Source organism: Eucalyptus grandis, chromosome 5 (assembly GCF_016545825.1).
Source record: "Eucalyptus grandis isolate ANBG69807.140 chromosome 5, ASM1654582v1, whole genome shotgun sequence".
Classification (NCBI taxonomy): domain Eukaryota; kingdom Viridiplantae; phylum Streptophyta; class Magnoliopsida; order Myrtales; family Myrtaceae; genus Eucalyptus; species Eucalyptus grandis.
Window position 1 is genome coordinate 11204235 of NC_052616.1, and position 19252 is coordinate 11223486.

General features: G+C 39.6%; 2 protein-coding genes across 4 annotated transcripts; both read right to left on the reverse strand.

Moving 5' to 3' along the window:
* Positions 1-476: 476 nt before the first annotated feature.
* LOC104444185 lies at positions 477-5872 on the reverse strand. 3 transcript variants are annotated; one of them, XM_010057818.3, is made up of 8 exons: positions 5676-5872; positions 4820-4888; positions 4123-4152; positions 3397-3429; positions 2778-2848; positions 1995-2076; positions 918-1010; positions 477-813 (listed from the first exon to the last, which is right to left on the reverse strand). In XM_010057818.3, the coding sequence occupies exons 1-8, from the start codon at positions 5787-5789 to the stop codon at positions 802-804; spliced, it is 504 nt and encodes a 167-aa protein (XP_010056120.2). In that variant the 5' UTR covers positions 5790-5872; the 3' UTR covers positions 477-801. The 3 variants fall into 3 exon arrangements, with proteins under 3 accessions (XP_010056120.2, XP_010056119.2, XP_010056118.2); XM_010057817.3 differs by having other exon boundaries at positions 477-831; XM_010057816.3 differs by having other exon boundaries at positions 477-805; positions 5676-5871.
* A 2273-nt stretch (positions 5873-8145) lies between these two features.
* Positions 8146-18912, reverse strand: LOC104444186 (AP-4 complex subunit epsilon). Its single transcript, XM_039314161.1, has 12 exons — positions 18176-18912; positions 17084-17269; positions 15827-16042; positions 15607-15714; positions 15308-15505; positions 15074-15205; positions 14122-14178; positions 13907-14023; positions 11940-12017; positions 11034-11177; positions 8600-9848; positions 8146-8522 (listed from the first exon to the last, which is right to left on the reverse strand). The coding sequence occupies exons 1-11, from the start codon at positions 18740-18742 to the stop codon at positions 8757-8759; spliced, it is 2895 nt and encodes a 964-aa protein (XP_039170095.1). The 5' UTR covers positions 18743-18912; the 3' UTR covers positions 8146-8522; positions 8600-8756.
* Positions 18913-19252: the final 340 nt, after the last annotated feature.

Genomic DNA, 19252 nt, shown 5'->3' on the forward strand with positions numbered 1-19252 from the left:
TTATTTGGCCACTTCATTTCATTGGAAATCTTTCCTCAATCAGCTTGCTGTATTCGTTTTTCATTGTGCGAACAACTTTTAGGCATTCGATACAGCAGTGAGAGGACCATTTTGTTTTCTTGCATTAGACGTTGGAATGAGGAAACAAGAGTCCACCAGGCCTCTGCCCAATCTAACATCTCATCTCCCTAAACTGCAAAACCATATGCAGACTTTGGCTTCAACAAGCTTCTGAATGTTACCACTTTGCCAATATGGTATTTGGGAGTTGCCCAATTTCTTTGTGCCACGATGGATGTCCTTACAATCGTTTTGGTTTGGCATATCAAAGTAGGAAAATTATTAGCTGGCAAGTCTACTACCACAGCTGTCCTTCGTGCCGCTTCGGTTGCTAGCTCTCAGGACGATTCGTTCAAGAATTAGTACCTCTAAAAGTTATACTAATCAAGGGTATTTGAACAGAGCAGCTTCCCTCATGCTTAAATCATTTAATAACGCCTTGGACAGAACGATGATGTGGATTGTGAAGGAGCAAAAAGGATGTACATACTTTATGAAAGCTTAATTCCCGCTCCAGACCCCTTCGGTGGCATCATACACTTGGTCCAAAGGGCATACTTTCTTGCGCACAACAAAAGGAAGTGACAAGAGAGAAGATTATAACTTAGCTTGTTGACACGTACAATTGGTGTATATCACCACACAAGTTGGAGCAATTTCCTCAAAGCGATAGGAGTTACAAGTTATCTCGATGTAAGGGCCTTCAACCGCTGCACGTCTTGTGAGTCTGCATCTCACCCATCAACTGCTCGACTTGCATTAATCCAACAGCTTCACAATGTTACTTACCATTACAAGCTCAAAAAATAACTAAAAACAGATGTGAACTAAAAAAGAAAAGGGAGTCCAAATCACACCTTCTGAAGAGCATCTTCAGTGACAGATGATTGTTGTCTCCCTTTCTTGATCAGCTCCAGACGAGCATGGATTTGGAGATTATGCCTTTCAGCCTAATGAAAAAGATGTCACAAACAAGTAAATCATTTATAAAACCATCTTTTATAAACAAGCACAAGCTAGTTCATTTATTGATAAAAACATCTAAACTTTCTACAAGATCTGGACAGAGGCCAATTATCTTAAAAGATTTACAGCTTTTTCTTCCCTCCATCATGATCAGAATCGTCTATAGAAAAGTGAGATATGTATATTTTGGTTTTCTCTTGTTCCAAATATACAATTTTGTAACTCCATAGTGAGGTAACTTTCAAAAGTCTGCCATTATGTACTTGCTTAGTTACGTATGTCCTGGTGTTGGAATGATGAAACATCTCATTTCAAGTTTTAAGCTTTAGATGCCAATCCATCCACTATACTCCCATCCTATTAAAATATCATTAAATGCCTACATTTTAGTTACTGTCAAATATCTTTCCCAATATTGTAAGTTCCTTTTATGTAGGTAGAATCAAAATATCGAAAGGGCTTGAGTCACAGTGCTTATAATGGCTAGTTGAATCCATTTGAACAAACATAAACAAAGTATTAGACACTTCTTAGGGGGTGAAACATAGGTTTCTGAAGCATGCCATAAGTTGGTTAAAGCATGAGGAGTCCCACCCTCACCTAAATATCCAGAATCAAGGCATCAAGGCACCGCGCTTACTTAATACAACAATACCAAGTAGTACCATAAGGTCGCAGTAGACATATTTCAGGAAAATCATCTTATGATGTGATCTTTAAGGATGACCATATACAAGATGTGGTCCCTAAGTTCAAAATGTCCGCTAATGGTATTCTTGTGAACCTTGATAAACTTGATTCTAAAGAGGCCACCATCTATAGTATAGTCAAAATAAGAAAATTTTAAAAAATGCAAAATGAAATGAACTAAATAATTTTTCCAAGCCAAAATATTAGTTGATGACATTGTCACAATATATATGCTTGTCTACAAACCTAATAAGGCTGTATGTTTTATTGCGACATACCTTTTCCAGCACTTCCTTCAAGTGCTGAATCTCGTTCTTCTTTGAAATTGACAAATCTCTTGCTATGTCCAATACGTTTGTGCTGAACTCAGATAAAAACACAGTATAGGACCAAGATATTAAGTACTTCACTATTGCTAAGTTAGAATAGAAGCATTCCTGTCAAGAGACTTAGCGATCCAATTGAATTAGGATACTTGCAATGAGCCTCTAAACAAGGACTTTATCATCAAGCAAAGTGTCTATTCACATCAGATTGATTGATATATTGAATATGGGCTCAAGAGCATGTTCTGTTACCAATAAAAGGCCTCTAAATCAAAAATAGGTACGTGTCCAAATCATAAGTGGTACTGGCCACACATAATCTTCAAAACAACTAAGCACAAAAGGGCAATGTATCAGTATAAAAAACCACACATCAGATTGGCGGGTTTCAAAAGCTAATATGGTTAATAAAATCTTCATGGGAATGACGAGGATGGGGAAGGGACCATGACTCAGTAAAACATAAATTGTGCCATGCGAATATGGACAGCTTCTCAAACTCTTTCTAGGTTCATCAAGTACAAAGTCATACCATCATACAAGCCTGACCATCATTTAGTTTAGTTCGATTAAGTGATGTATTATAAATCACCAATCATTGAGATTAGATGCTTCTGTCTAATGATCTATTTGTAAAAATTAAAGTAGATATTTTGAGAAAAGTTAATAATTTCCTAATTGTTACCGTAGCATATATAGAATATTATGGTTATTCCATAACAACTTGATACATACTTATCTGACTTCACAAGGTCTAGACTCTGTTCCTCAACAAGTTGTTCCACAGTATCCAGAACTGGTCCCACCTGCAAATAAAGCAAGACATGACATGCCAAGCTGAATAACGTAAAAATCACATGGTGAAGTTCCAGAGGCACTACCAAGAAAAAAAAATCTCACAATCCTTTAGAAGGGAAAGTTTGAAAATCATTATTGGCCATCTAGATTATAATGGACGGATTTATGTCCAAATGACACAAAGCAAAGGAAAGCACAGGTAGGATCGACTTCTCCATGTTTAACAGCACACAGTTGATTTCCTCTCACAGGCCTTAACCAAACTCCTTTTCAAACACTAATGAAATCCTCAAATTGAAGTTGGATGTCATACTCCGTAAAACTCTACCCCCTCTTGTATCTATTTGTGCATGGGTTCCCAGTAAATATATATTACTCTATTCTATTACACAGATCAGGAGCAATTCTACCCCCTCTTGTCATCCTTGTCCCATTCTAAGTAAGATTATTTGCTGTCACAGAAATTAGGCCACATGCCTAATGCAAAAACTGAGGTTGAAATCCCACAAATAAAAATCTAGACATGTTAATGTCATCAACAGGATTAATAAAGTACCTTCATTTCATCACAGAGTGATTCGAAGACATCCTGCAAATAATGATAATAGATGGTCAAAGTTCACATTCAAGATACTAGAATGCAACACAAACCATGTACTGTCTACATACTACGTGCATAAGGTAAATGATCCCTATTTCACATTGCCAGCAAACAAATGAGCCAAATATACAGCAAACACTGACCATTTTCTACATAACAAGGATGATGCTTCATTTGCTGAATTATGAGTTATTTAAAAAAAAAAAAATCTGAGCATAGCACCAAAGAAATATGGGGGAGAATCCTTAGGAGATGCCAAGAGGACTAGAGGTTGGAGTCTCAATGGAAGAACAAACGAATCAACAAAAATAGTCAAGACTGGGAAAAGGGCAGAGCAACAGGCATGTTGTGCAAATGGTGAATCAGTATAAATTTGGAACCTTTTCACTGTCATATATTGGCGTCATATTCTTTTTTGCCAAATGCTAAATCATGAATTAGAGGAGAAGAAAAAGGAAAAGATTAAGTAGAACAGAACAAATGAAAGTTTGAGTTGCTTATATGTGAGAAAACAAGGCCAACTACTGCCACAAGAACATGAGTTTGAAAAAACTGAAGTATCTAGCAATACACATTTGCTGATAATATCCCCCTCTTCCTTCTCATAAGTTCCTCCAAGAACGGCATTAGTTTTAACAGGAGCAGTAGTCCACCTCTACGGATCCATAATAACAAACTTACCTCTACATGTCCATGCAGTGAAGTAATAACCTGTCAAAAATTTACATACAAAGTCAGTATTTAAGTTTCAAAAGTACAGGAAATGCATCCAACAAAAGATACAGCAAATTTACATATTACACAGAATCAAATATGTCCTTAAATGCCTCTCCAGCAGATAGCAGTTGCCCATCTCCATTTTGTCATCAAACCATTCTTTTAGCTTTAGTATTATTCTTGATTGACACTTTGACCAGTGCCAAAAAGACACAGGACCATCAAGTTACTAGCCAACAAGAAAACTGATGCTAGCAATATGGGTGACGGAATTCCTTTTCTAAAAGGAAACGATACAACGGCATGTTACAATATGGTTGGATGAAATTGCTGGAATTGAATAGCAAGAAGACACAGCACATACGACTCGTATATAGTGAAACACAGAGAGTAAAGAAGAATAAAATAGTTGTGTGCACAAGCCCAATAATTTCTGAGAGATAGTACCCACCTTTCAATCTAGTAATGATCCTAGAAAATCGCCATTATTTTACTTGGCTGGAATAATTGGACCCTCTCACAAATCTAGATTGACATGACCTTCTCAATCTTATCATGTTCATATCTCGAGAGATACCTGCTTATCAAAGCTTTGTACATCGCTCGTTTGTGAAGACAAGTATAAAAATAAGCTTTGTCAAGTATGAGAGAGCCTTTGCACCTTGATGAATAGCTGCTGGAGGAGTCGTTGGTCATCACTCGAAAAACTCGGAAAGGCTTTGCGGATCTCCTGTAAAGTTAATGCACAGAAAAATTATGGATGCAAAACAGCCTCAACATATTCCTATATCAAGGAACTTCTAGTCCTACACTTCTGTTATATGCATTCGCGTGCACTTGTTTCCCTATTACCTCAGTACAAAACATATCCACTCATTTTGGTAAACTTTTACTAGAGCCTCAAAAATCAGATACACATGCTTCTGATTCCACAACGGTGTCTACCCAGGAAAATGAACTATTAAAGACCATCGATCAAAGAAATTTAAAATATAGGCGAATGAACAGTTTAGTTTCAAATCCAAACAAATTATTTTCTCATCACTTTCAAGTTTGGACCTTTCCCAGATCTTCTCGCACTACTTTAACAATTCATGCCAATAATTCATGATAATTACAAATCTCAATTCAACTTCGGGGCGGATTCGAATCGCGGGGTATTAAGTTTCCGCCGATAGATCTGCATCAAGAATCCAGCCGGCGCACACTCAAAACGGAGTACGGCAAGGCAGTTCAACCGGCACCGCCTTCCGCCATTCCCGGCATACGGAAAGTCGGGGATATCCACCCCCTTGGCAATTACGAAGAAAAAGCAGAAGATCCCCCCCGAAACAGGTCTCGACCCAAAACCGCACGGTTCGCCCCGCTCCCCATTTCGAACACCGAGGCCGTCGCCGCGAGTTTCAAACCCAGGAAAGGTTCCTCGTTTGCAAGCATTCATGGCACCCCACGTGCGGACTCGGGATGTTTTAGAGAGAGAGAGGAGAGAGAGAGGGAGAGAGAGGGAGAGGAATTACCTCGATGGAAGCGGCGGAGAGGAGAGGGAGGAGGGCGCGCTTGAACGACCTGTCCACTCTCGATCGCGCCGATCCCGCCGCGAGCAGAGACGCCGCCTTCCCTTTCTCCGCCATTTCAGAGAGAGAGAGAGAGTAAGAGAGAGGTGCGAAGGGCGGGAATGAGAGCAGTTGGGTTTTGGATTTTGGACGAGTGGAGAAAAAGGTCTTCTTTCCCACTCGCGTTCGAATGTTCTCTTCTTTTTTTTTTTTTTCTTTTCTTTTCTTTTCTTTTCTTTTTGAGATAAGTGCGATGGAAGTTCTAAAACTTGTCACGAAAATATAATTGAATTCTAAAACTTTAAAAAAAATGTAATCAAATCCTAAAACTTATCAAAATTGTTCAATTAAATCCTAAAGTTAACCGCGTTAGTCTTATTAATGGAAATGCCGACGTGGCGTCAATATAATATTTTAAATGATTTTTTTATTTTCCAACTAGCTTTTTAAAATAATTTTTATTCAATTTTTTTAAATTATATTTATAAACTAAAATTCATTTTTCTAAAAAACTATTAAAAAAAAAAAAGGGCAAGAGTCGCCGGCCACCCATCGCTAGAGGGGCCTTGCAACAATCGCCAACTCGCCACCCAACCAAAGTGAGGGCTCGCCGACCCTAGGCGAGGGCCGGCGACCCTCGCCGACGCAGGGGAGGGCACCTAAATCTGGGCATGTCGGCCCTCACGAGGGGTCGGCAACCGTCGCCCACCCTAAGCAAGGCCTCGATCACCGCCACAGGTGAGGCCTCGGCGGCCCTCGCTTGGGGCCGACGAGGCTCGCCCGGATCTAGGCAATCGTCACCGGCCCTTTGACGATGGGCGGTCGCCTCCTCCTGCCATTTTTTTCTTTTTTAATAGTTTTTAAAAAAAAAAAATGAATTTTATTTTTTAAATATAATTTTTTTAAAAATTGAATAAAAAATTATTTTAAAAAGCCAATTGGAAAATAAAAAATCATTTAAAATACCACATTTGCATTTTCCGTCAATAAAACTAACAGTGTTAAATTTATGACTCAATTGAACCATTTTGACAAGTTTTATAACTTGATTACACTTTTTGCAAATTTAATAACTCAATTACATTTTCGTGACAAGTTTTAGGACTTCCATAGCATTTATCCCTTTCTTTTTCTGCTTTTTATGGGGATCGCTGTAAATAAGAAATTTGTTTTTATTCAATATGTTTGTTGTGGTCGATTTTTTATTTAATGGTTTACCCGATATACTTAAATTACGTTCCAACCTTGCCAAATGAAACCAAAGATGCCTCCGAGCAACGCGAAATTCCTCGACAAAAAAGAATGGAAAACATGAAAAAATAAGAAAAGAAAAGTGTATTGCAATCACATACTACGCCTCTGTCTCGCAAACTGGTAGTCTAATCTTGATGATTGGTTAGGACTCGTTCTTAATTTGTAACTGATTGAAAAAGTGAATATCGCAGTTGGGTTTAATTCAATTGGCAGTCTTCATTTGAATTAGCCGGTTTAATGCTGTCGGAGTCAAAACACATGAAGTACCATAATAAACTTTAGCTCCTTACCAGCTCAAATCAAAATGATTGCAAAATTGCTCACCAAGATGTTTCACAAAATGCACAAATCAAATTTATATGAGTTTCTCTCTAGTCGGTTCTAGGATATACATAGTAGGTTTCGAGTTTTGAAAATTGAGAACTAGTCTCGACAAAGTAATTTTCAAGTTTCTATTGAAACCAAGATCAATTCTAAGACCGTTCACCCCTAATTGCAAGCGAACTTACTTTTTCATACTTAAGAATTTGATGTAAGATAACATTTTGGCTTGCTGGGTTCGGTTTCATTACATGTGAATAAGACAGATCAAGTTCAAGATCAAACTGAGAGTATTTAGTTCTCCTTTTATTTTGAAAGTGATCCCAGAAGAAGCCTTCGCCTGTGTACTTAGGTAATATTTTCGTTTCGTGTTTCTCTGTTGGGACAGGTTAGGACGCCCAAACATTCGACTTCATCTAATAAAATGGATGGATGCAAGCCACATCATTCACATGACACATGACTGGGACGAGTTTGCACGTACGTGGCCTCTAAAGTTACTTTTGTCCCGAGAAAAAGAAATGTGATTCGGACCGTGGATTTGCATTGTCCGAATCAAGCGCTTAAAAACTCAACCAGTCATCCAGAGTAAGCAGAAAGCATAGTCAAAGAGGCTTTGTCCACAAAGATGTAAGTCAACCTTACTGGGGCATGACACTCATTTCAGGATGAGGCCTTCTGTTGCAGAGCTCGAAAAGAACATTTGGGTTACGCTTACTATAACCCGTTCAGCCTGCTGCACAATGCTCGACCGGGTGGCTTAAAATCTCGCATTCATGTTCATGACGTGTACGTACGGTCTTTCGATGTCTTTTCCCCATATGCCTGAACTTTGGGCATGTTAAAAGCACAGCAGAAGGAAAACAACAACAATCACCGCGGAATATTTTCTTATAAGGGAGAAAATAGGTCAAACAACCTCAAACTCGGGCAAGCGAATCCCTTCTTGCACTTGAAAGAACCACAAACCGCAACTCGTTCTGCGAATGTGTACATGTCCTCATATACAAGGGAAGGAAAGTTGTATCTGTAATGTAGAATACAAGATGTTGCCCCACGTAATTATTTCAACAGCCACATGAACTCAAGGGAGGAACAACAAGACAATGCGCAGAGCTAACTCTTGATGTCTCCGAACGTAAGCATTCAAAGAGAAATTCTCCAACCAATCTGCCAGAGGTAACACTCCAATGTACATGACCAAATCCAACTTATCCTACAAAATTCTACAATGTCCTGCAAAAGAATACAGAACTTGAACTGGATTTTAAATAGGGTTTCCGAGGCTGAATCAACTCTGAACTTTTGCATACCTCAGTTTTGCTTCCGAAAAATGGCTCGGAATATCAATGTGCATATGCTGATGTACCTCTGCTGGCTGCTAAAATTTCATTATCATGTGCATCGCACAACAAGATGCAATTATCACCAGAAAAAGCTGAGCAGAGAATCTTTTTCGCATGACTCATTTCAGCCGAGCAAATCCTTGAACAAGTTGGGGTTTTGACTAGTAGGTGTCACACCCATCTGCCTCACAAGAGCATCCTTTTCCAAGGAATCCTTAAGGCTAGGGCCCTTGCTCAATGATGGAGACCCAGCAGCTCCTCCTGGAGCAGCAGTTTTGATGCTCCCGCCTGATAAACCACTCAACAAATCATCTCCATTAGTTGGAATAGGATTAACGACACCTCCACTTTGCCCACTTGCAGCAATCTCCACATAAAGCGACATTATTTCAGGCGGTTTGGTGGCATTGACTGCTCCATGATTTGGTACTGAAACATTTTCTCCTTGGTCAAGAAGTCCTTCCAACTGTTTAAATGGATCTATCAATGGAGCACTACTTGTAACAGTGGGTTCGCCCAAATCAAGCAAATCCGGAGGCGGTTGGACAGGAGTTGATTTCTCTGATGCATCTACAGGCTTGGCAGCAGGGGGCCTCTCTGTAGTGTGGCTGCTAGATTTCACAACCTTATGACTACTGGAAGTCGGTCTCTTATCAGTTTTCGATGGACCACCAAAAAGTGAAGCTGCGAGCCTCTGTTTCTCTGGGGAAATTTCAACCTGAGGCTTCTTTAAGTCAAAAGAAGAGGTGGCCTGTGCTCTTGATGTGGACGTACTTACACTTTCAGTCTGAGCAACTCCATTCACGGTTTTCTGTGATGAGGATTCCGAGGTGGATGTTGACCCAGAGGAATAATTTGGCCTGCCCCACTTTTTCTGAACTCCATCAAGCCGTAGCTTGAGTTCTGTAGATCCTGAACTTGATATCGATGGTACTGCTGTGGAAGTGTGGACTTCCCTGGAATACGATGGCTCAGGAACTGGAACAAGCTCCGTCGAGGGTGTGTAAGTAACTGGAGATTTTGAAGGTACCACTGGCTTGGGAAGGTCGTAAGCTTCAAATCTAAGACCATGCATGGACGCTTCATGATGGTCTTCGTTTCTAAAGCTGCTGGTGTTAAGCATCCCTGTGCGCTCGCTTTCAGGAATATAAGGTTGAGCACCTTTCTCCACGGATTCTTGGACATAATGATTGAGGAAGGAGAGACTTTTATCAATCTGCAAAAATAGCCCGTAAGTATCTCATAAGAGAAGTTCATTAGCGCTATAGTGCCAGAAGTATGACCCAATTAGACAAACCTGTCCTGCAAACTACCACAATGCAAAGTAAAACACGAATAGATATTTGCGTCTTGCTAATATGCAGATGAATAATGGCAGATGAGAGGAATAATACATTAGACATGATAATACATTCACAAAGATTCACCAAGTGCAAGGAATACAAATGGAGTATTCCCATTGGTTAGTCCTGAAACTCGAAAGGAGCTGTTCTAACAAATGGAGTTTTGACCACAATAAGTTGGTAAAGGAATCTTATAATCAAAACTCAAGAAAGGGAAAGGATAAACCTATGTACATACGTATACATACTCCTCCTTTAGTGAGATAATATGAACAAATGCCTGAACCAATATTTATTATTGCTATTGGAGCATGTACAATTCCAGGATTTAGAGACACCACAAGATGGTTTGAGGTCATAGAGCAATGAAAGGTGCCAACGGGGAAGAAAGATGATTAACAAAAGCAAAATTAAATGGATGACGAGCAGAGGGGACTCGTCTAAAATTTCATTCAACACTATCAAGTGCCCCTCAGATGAAAAACAATAAGTTTGTATCGGTTAGCAACCATTGAAGCCAAAAAACTAGCGGACAACTCCCGTAAGTCCAGCAAACAAATACATATATCATGATCACTCTGCCTACATAAATTTCAAATTTGCAACTAAATCCTGCAAAACTAAGTTGAGTATTTTTTCAAGTCTCCAAGAGCAAATTGGAGGCTCTACAAAATTTGGCTGAAATCGAATACAAGCAATTTGTTTGATTAAGATTTGATAAGTATACTATATTTTCTACCTGATGAACCATATCTTGAACAAACTCCTCCTTGTAGAAATTAGGCAGTTCAATAAGTAATTCAAGGGTAACAAAACAAGAATTCTAGCATCACCAGAGAACTAAAATAATCCACCTTATGCCAAATGATACTTCCGTAACTAAGGTAAAACTGATGCTTACATAATTCAGGGCATATTTTCTAATGCAAGGAAAATAAAGGAAGACCCTTAGCGAGAGGAAGAATCAACCACTGTAAGAGCATGACTCAAACAAATAAGCATGCGTAGCAAGACCATAATGAAATTAGACATGCTTAAATTCCGTAATCAAGGACCACCTCAATGTCTTCACAGCTGGCATCTGATGGCATGACAGTCTCAACTGCACGAGCATCTAAGCCAATGAGTGCTTGAAGTTCATATGCACGTTGCTGTAAATCTGTTGAGTGGGAGGCCGATAATTCTTCAATTAAGGATTGGCACTGCACCAAGCAGAGAGAATTAACGTGATGATCACACTGCATACCCAGAATGACGCAGTAATCTAACCCTGATCAATACCAGACACCCCCGCAGAGGTTTATTGCTTACATGCAAGCAAAAGAAATAATGTCTAAGATTACTAGCTTAAATTTAATGTGCCAAATTTAGGCACAGAAGCAGAACTTTCATAGACTACGGTCCACTCACTGATGCACAAGTCTACCCATCACCCTCTGTTACAACTATACAATTATGAGCCATTCCCTAATGCTCCTTAACTGAAGTGCAGAAATGAAGCCATCAGACCAACCCAAATCTAAAAGTAGAATGTAAGCAAACAATTTGAATTCTCAATGCATGTTCAGAAACATCATATGGCATCAACATACTTAAAACATTTATCTGCTCCTATTCATACCTGGTGGAACAAAGAGTATCAATATCAAAGTGCATAAAAGTACAACAAATAAACTACGCCATACAGTATTTTTAATGGATAATGGCAAAAAGATTCCAAATCGACCACTGGAGTTCAAATCAATTTCTTTTACAAGCAGAAAAAATTTCAAACAGCCCTCTACCTTCAAAGGAACATTCAATACATTTATTACCAAAGCTTTTCCTTAAATCTCAATTTCCAAGAAATATATTCAACTTCAGGTTGTAATTAACTGTACTGAATCAAAATCAGGTGAATTTGATACAAGCCAACCAGTGAAAGTTAACCAGAAGAGAGAAGTTAAAGCATCTAGAAACTATACCTCAGGTAGGATATCCACTTTTCTTCCAGCAGCAATTTCATATGCATATAGTTTCATGAGTGCTGTAATTGCGTAAGCCTTCAAAAAACCGAGGAAAACATCAACCTTGAACCTTAGTGAGACAATCAAAACATTCCATAATGATGTAAGTGTCACATATTTTTTTTCTTTCTTTCTTTTTTTTTTTTTTTTTTTTTTGGTGCTGATAATGACGCACACAGCACATATTGTAGAGGAAGTGATCAAATGAACACCATAAGCTACCAGCCCTTTAAACTAAGAGATGATCAAGTTTCAACGGTAGGACTTCAGCAGATAAGCAAAAGTTGCATAATGGAAATGGAAGTAACAGAATCAGATAAGCCTACCAAATATTTTAAGTTAAGACAATAAGGTTGGGTAGACTATAAGATGGCCATGAGTCAATGCATGAAAGACTTGTAATCTTGTCCCTACTAACTCCCGGCCTCAACTCAAGAATGAGCACCTTCTGCACATGCCTTCATGAGGCAATGCCAGTCTTGACAGAACCCACGTTTAGTCAAAGTACAGGATGTTTTTCAGCTCTTAAGTGAAGAAACAAACCCAGAGGCTTTGGTAAATCTCTCAACTCAATTTCTCAACACGTGGTCATTTGAGATTAGCCATTTTTGCCTCCTCCCCTAAATTTTCTATTTACCCAAAACACAACTCACACACACACACACACACACACACACACACACAGAATAACTGATCTTTCATAAATGCGTGCGTGCGTGTGTGTGCGTGTACGTGTGCATGTACGTGTGCATGTCAGGGCTTACAATTGCACAAGGGTTTTGCAAAGACCTTAGAATGGGAAAATTCCTAAGAGATAGCACTTAAATGCTTTTAAACATGTGTAAAATGCAATAAGCATTGTCATTTAGTACATGCAAGGATGTGGCAGCTAGAACCAATAAGGCACCCGCCAATATATGCTTTCAAGGCCAGTGTCCACTTGATTAGGCAAAGCGATGTCTAAAGATTCAAGAATATTAGGATCAGCATAATGCAAAAAAAAAATTATTTGCCTATGTACTTGCATATAGATAATAAGGAACTTGTATAACAATTTATCCAGGCCTGGCACGTGTTTTCTTTTCATTTTTGGATCATTGAAAGGCAACTTACAGAATGAAAAAGACAGCACTTGAAAATAAGAAGAAAAGCTTCCAAAGTATTTTATTGCCTTGAAAGTGGGTCACTTACTCTGTCCAGCCAATAAATCTCTCAACTCATTTCAGGAAATATCGAACATTTCAGAAAAATTCCATCACCAACTCAAGTAGCCTCATGTTTTTTTTAGCATCATTTTAAGTTTATTTGATTGCTCCCATAGCTTTTAAGAAAAAGTGCACATAGCAGTCCAGTCTGGCAAACACAGATAACAGTCCAGATTTGGGGTTGAGAAGGGCATATGATGTTGGATCCCTTTCAACGCCATCCTAGGTACCCAGGTCTGGCAGTAGGATGTGTGTGCAAGAGTATAGTGCTAAAACATTAAAAACATGCACAGCAGTTTATAAGGCAAACACCGCTTCAATGTTAAATTAAAAACATTCATCCTCAACACCTCCCTACAAGACAAGAGGCGTACCTTTTGTTTCCTCGCTGCCACACAAAAATATCTTTGAATAGAGAAAATTTAGGCCTAACTACACTAAGAGTTTCAACTAAAGTCCCCAATAGAATCACCAAGCTATCGTGACCTTCCTAGAGGTAAACCACCAAGGGAAAGCTAAAAGATTACTAAGCATATGCTTAACGCGGTCTCTCCCAAGCCCATACTAATCGCAACTTATGGTAACTAATTTAATCAATTAAACATGCAATTTGCTATTGAAAAACTTCAAAAAAAAAAAAAAAGGCAAATGCAACCGAACTAATTTGTTCTCATTCAAACAGATACTCTAAATACAGCAAGCAAAGTAACAATGAGATACCTTAACAGTTTCATCATTTGAATATGCCTCTGCAACATCACATAATTTTCCCGTTATGTAGGATGCAGAATATTTTCCATCAGCAGTGCCGTATTCCCCCAAGACCCAGCAGATCACCTACAAATTGCCACAGATTAATAGGTACTGCCATTTTTCTCAAACTAGTTAATAACTACATGCTCCAAATTGGAAGGACGGATATGTGAAAAGCTTACTTGCAGGAAAACTGATGGAAGTTTCGGCTCAGCAATAATGCGTAGATATGATTCCACCTACAACAAGACAATATAGCATCAAACTCAAAATATAGCACACAGGAAAAAGAATGGAAATGACTAGAAGGATAAAGTGTTTATGAATGCACATACACAAATGAATCTCTAGCTAATGACCTACTATATCACATGCACCAGCCATATGGCTGGTATTCTGGACCATTAACCCAACCTGTAATCTAGATAGAATAAGTTTTAAGACTGATTTTTCACTTGCAAAAGCAATAATCTAAACGATTTAAAGCATCGGTGGGCCAATAAAACTGTTGCATTTGATGCAGCCATAAAGAAAACTTCTTTTTCTTCTTCTCCTTCTTGTGCTCACACTTCACATTACAGAAAGAGGAATGAAGAAAGCAAATCTTTTACAGCAAGGACAACACTTTGGCAGCTACAATAAAACTGCAGTTTGGTGTTGTTGCCAGCTAACTTAATCTGCCATTAGAGTGATCAATGGTCACCATCAACAGAAATTGCTAAAAGGAAAAAACTTAACCAAAATAAAAAACAATGGAATGAATTTATAGCGTTTTGTTCCTCCGAGGATTGTTTCCCCTACGAAACTCTACTTGAGTTGTTTCTCATCAAGCTTAGTTCATGTTCTGTAACTCCGTCAAAGATACAAAGAAAATACCTTCCATTCAATTTTTTGGGCCATTTCCTACTTCAGTCTTAGATTCAAGGAAATGTCTGAAGTCATTTGGAACTGAAAAGAAAAACAATATGGACAACACCAGGCGATGGCAATCCACTCAAAAAGCACAAAAGGGCTACTTTGAGCAAACATTTGGAGACTGCCCTAGTAAGTAATCTAGCATTTGCATTTCGTAAATAAATTGGAAGTAGATCTCTTATGGGCATCGACAAGAGAAGTTAAAATTGAGGAACATACAGCAGATGATCTTAACTGACTGTCTGCGTTATCATCGTCCTCTCCGAAACCCTCAGCAATCAACCTCATCAAGTTATGAGCAACTTTTATGTTCACCAAATCTCCAGCATGCTCAAAGACTTTATTCATGGTCTGCATAATTAAAGTACCACAAATGGATTAGGTAAAATGTAAAAAAACACACGAATTTGATGCTCTTTAGGTGAACTAGAAAATGGGAGATTGCAACAATACCTGAATAAACCAATGGTTGCTAGGTGCAAATTGCTCTGCAAGTTCCACGCATCGAGATGCTATTTCAGTTTTGTAGTGATTATCATTGATGCTTATCATGTAATCAATCATGCGATTAACAATCACTTCAACATTAGAGGACTTCGTCATTTTGTAGAGCAGTTCAAAGGTTTTTCGCTTTAGAGTATCATCTGGGTCCTGGTACAGATTTCATTAATCAGTTAAAAAAACAGACAAAATTAAGCATAATCAATAGACTATGCATCACAAAGAAATTTAAAAGAAAAAAAAAAACTCACCTCTAAGCAATCGATAACAGCCAATTGGTGTTGTTCAGCAATATCTGGACTTATCTTTATTAATCTGCCTAGGGCATCAATACCCATATATTTGAGATTGTGGTCACTCTGTCCAGAAAATAGTGATTCATGTCATGTTCAACAAAATTGAAATGCTAAAGCAATGAGTTTATCATTAAACTGATAAAGGAAAACCACGAAAATTAGGCAAAAAACTAACCTTCAAGAACTTGGAAATTGCGTCAGCAGCAGTGTCTAATAATTTTGGATTTGGATATATACAAGAGACACAACATATGCATTCATACAAAACAGCATTTCCTATATTAATTAACGTGTCAGATTTTTTGAAGATGTCACCCAAAACAGTATACATCTGCTCACTGGCCTGTTTGTCACCACTTCCCAGCAAAGCCAGTATTTTTAACAACTTGATCTGCAAAAGCATCATACTTGCAGTTAGTTGAATCTGAAGAAAGCCGACACTAGATGGCATTAGAAACTTGAACAAAAACATCATGTTTCAAACTATGCACCTGTCAGTAATTGCAACCTTTTAAGAATTGAAAAATTCCATTTAAGGCATATCATACACTTAGAGCTGTAGCCAAATAACACAACACAACACACTTTCTAAGCTAAGCCTAAATTAAAGCAGCACTTGGAAATATGGTTTACAAGACTAAATTATTTTATGTCCAATAACATTCAAATAGGCAGGTAGGAGCAATCTCACGAAAAGCAATGGAAGAATGACCTGAAGTGTTGATAATTTTAGTCCTTAGTGTTCACCTCTGAACTCTAAGTTTGCTCCATTGGACCGAGGAAACAATCCGGTGTTGCTACAACAAGTTTACATTTTCTAGGGGAATTTGACAAATAATCAGGAGACAGTGATTGGTCTCCAGGAAGATCGGCTAACCTCACGTTCCTGATTATACCCCCTATCTAGCAAATTTGTATATTCAGATGTCTATCCACATGCAACAGAAGTTGGATATTACGCTAGCTCTGAACATGAGAAAGAGACTCCTTCTCCTTTGGCTACACCAATAACAATTGGTAAAATACATAGAATAGATATAAACTCAGCAAGAGTTCTTTAGGAGACTCAAATCTTCTTCTTTGTACAACACATTACCATCCTTCGCTGCGTTAGGGCCCTACTTCATTAATCAATGCAAAGGACTTGCTATTAATACAAATGATCACACAATTTTCTTTAATTATCAGAGACTGGAAGTTCAAAATTTAAACTGTTAAGTTTCCATTACCAGCAATCCATCTATAACATTCAAAAGCAACATTAAAACAGATAAAATTTCCACCATATAATCGAAAATCCACATTTCTACATCATCCAGGATATACTTGCACGAGTAAAAAAAGCTTCCATGATGTTTCCGGAAAGATACTAATCATCATATCTAGATTTAAACTTGAATAGATAAATTAAGAGCAACGTGTTAGAACAAACCTGAATGAACGGGGCAGGCATTTGATGGTACTCATAGCTCTTTGGTAATCTTTTCTCGGCTACTTGTTTGAGAATGCTGATAAAACTGATAACCAAATCTTTATGAGATTTAACATCAACTGTTACAAGATCAAATAGAGGGCATAGAGTTGCACCCATGACACCAGGATCCTTATCACAAAGCGTCTGCAAAAAGATAATCAGATTTGGGAAAGAAAAGACATTTCATCAGATGAAAGGAAAAAAATATTATTATTGTCCCTAGAAAAGTGCTAAAGTTCGGGGTCCTCATATAAAATTCAGACAAGAGACTTCTGAAGGGCCATAGACGCCACTGAACCAGCACATATGAGGAAAATGCATGATGAGCAAGAATACAGTTCTGTATGACATAAACTGCTTTCATTTGACTCTCCAGCTGCATATGGTGCATTGAACAGGCAAAGGTGAATCGGCCCCATTTCCTTGATTGTAGTTAACTGACTCAACATTTACCCTCTAGGCCCAACAAAAGAATGAGCAAGGGCAGGAGGAGAACAATTTTTTCAGCACAGGACGATAGGGTATGACTCTTTTGATGACATACAATAAGGAAAGGAAGGAGCACTCTCCTATGACTATTCCTCCTGCAAGCAATTTCATTTTAGCATTTTCAGATTAGAGGTTGCAAAACGTTCATACCAGAGAAAATTGCCAATACAGATGGGACAGTTAGCAGAACTTCGAATCCAGATGGTTGTCGCAATTATAATATGTTCTTTTGCAACCAAAGGAGAATATAATGCTTCTACATTTGCTAACTTTCAATTGGGCAATAGTGACAATATCACACTAATAACTCCAACAGCTTTGTCAACTTCACATCAAGTGGAAGCAATGGCACAATATCACAGGCCTAGCTGCAACAACTTTAGAATGCTGCTCTAGAAAAACTATCAGCGTTTCCCCAAATGAAAATGAATACGCCATCTAGGACAATGTGGATAGCCTCAACTCACACATCTCTCATAAGATACGAAATTTCAGCACTTGCGTTCATGCACTAATCCCACCTCAAACCCGAAGCCCAACCAAATAGAAAGCTCCAAATACCTTACGGAAATTCGATATCAGGTGCAAGACGGAAGCCGGGGACTTCTGATAAAACCGGTGCAGCGCCATGATCGCCTTCTTCCTCACGGCCTCCTTGGCGTGGCCGAGGAGCTCCACCACCTGGGGCAGCACGGCCGGAATCGTCTCCTCATTGATCAGCCTGCACACGGCGTTCAGCGCGGCGCAGACCACCAGGTAGTTGTCCGACCTGAGATCCTTCTGTATGGTGTTGACGATGAGGATGATGAGGTCGTGGTCCTCGTTGAGGAAGAGCGTGACGGCGAGGTACCCCGTGCGCTTGAGCAGCAGGCTGTCGTCGTGGGTCATCTTGACGGCGTGGATGTAGCCGAAGGAGGCGTCGTGGCCGAGCATCTCGACGTAGACGAGGCGGATGATGTACTCCTTCATCTTGCGCTTGGGGATGTCGGGCTCGACGATCCGGCGCTTTAGGGTTTCGATCTCGCCGAGGATGATGCGGTCCTCCTCGGACTTGGATCGGGCCTCCCCGATGGACTTGACGAGGTCGAGGAACTCCTTCGACTGCCCGAACCCGCCCTGGGAGCCCATCGCGAGCTCCCGCCCGATCGTCTTCAGCTGCTCCAGCTTGGCGGAATTTCGCGAGCGCTCGCTCCGATCGATCGAGAGAGTGCTGCTGCTTCCCGGCGACGATCTCCTTTCAGCGGCGATCGGGGCGGCGGGGCATTGGGGGCGGGGGAGGGCGAATGCGGAGGCCGTGGATCTGCTGCGGCGGCGGCGGCGGTTGTCGATCGGAGGTTCGGAAGGACGTGGCCGCGCGGGGAGAGAGAGAGAGAGAGAGAGAGAGAGAGAGGATCGGTGTTCAGAGAAGAAGAAGAAGAAGACAAAGTGCAGAAAGGACGTTCGGGTTAAGTGAGAGGCCCGGCGGCAATCGGGGCTCCGGGAGAGGGGCAGAACGGGGCGTCGGAGATGCTCGAGTGATTTTTCACGGCCGCGCGGTGAAATGAGTGAGGGTAGATTTGTCTTTCGCGAGTGGAAAAAATAAAAATAAAAAAAAAAATTTGGTCAGTGAGCGGAAATTGGATTATGCCGACTTAAGTA

Excerpts from the sequence above, each read along its gene's own strand:
- LOC104444185 (XM_010057816.3), bottom strand. The coding sequence starts at position 5,789 with ATGGCGGAGAAAGGGAAGGCGGCGTCTCTGCTCGCGGCGGGATCGGCG. Across the intron at positions 2,077-2,777 it reads GACCTTGTGAAGTCAGATAA|CACAAACGTATTGGACATAG; the intron begins GTATGTATCAAG and ends ATCTGAGTTCAG. Across the intron at positions 1,011-1,994 it reads TGAAGGAAGTGCTGGAAAAG|GCTGAAAGGCATAATCTCCA; the intron begins GTATGTCGCAAT and ends CTTTTTCATTAG.
- LOC104444186 (XM_039314161.1), bottom strand. The coding sequence starts at position 18,742 with ATGGGCTCCCAGGGCGGGTTCGGGCAGTCGAAGGAGTTCCTCGACCTC. Across the intron at positions 15,715-15,826 it reads CAATTTCCAAGTTCTTGAAG|AGTGACCACAATCTCAAATA; the intron begins GTTAGTTTTTTG and ends TTTTCTGGACAG. Across the intron at positions 15,206-15,307 it reads GCAACCATTGGTTTATTCAG|ACCATGAATAAAGTCTTTGA; the intron begins GTATTGTTGCAA and ends TTAATTATGCAG.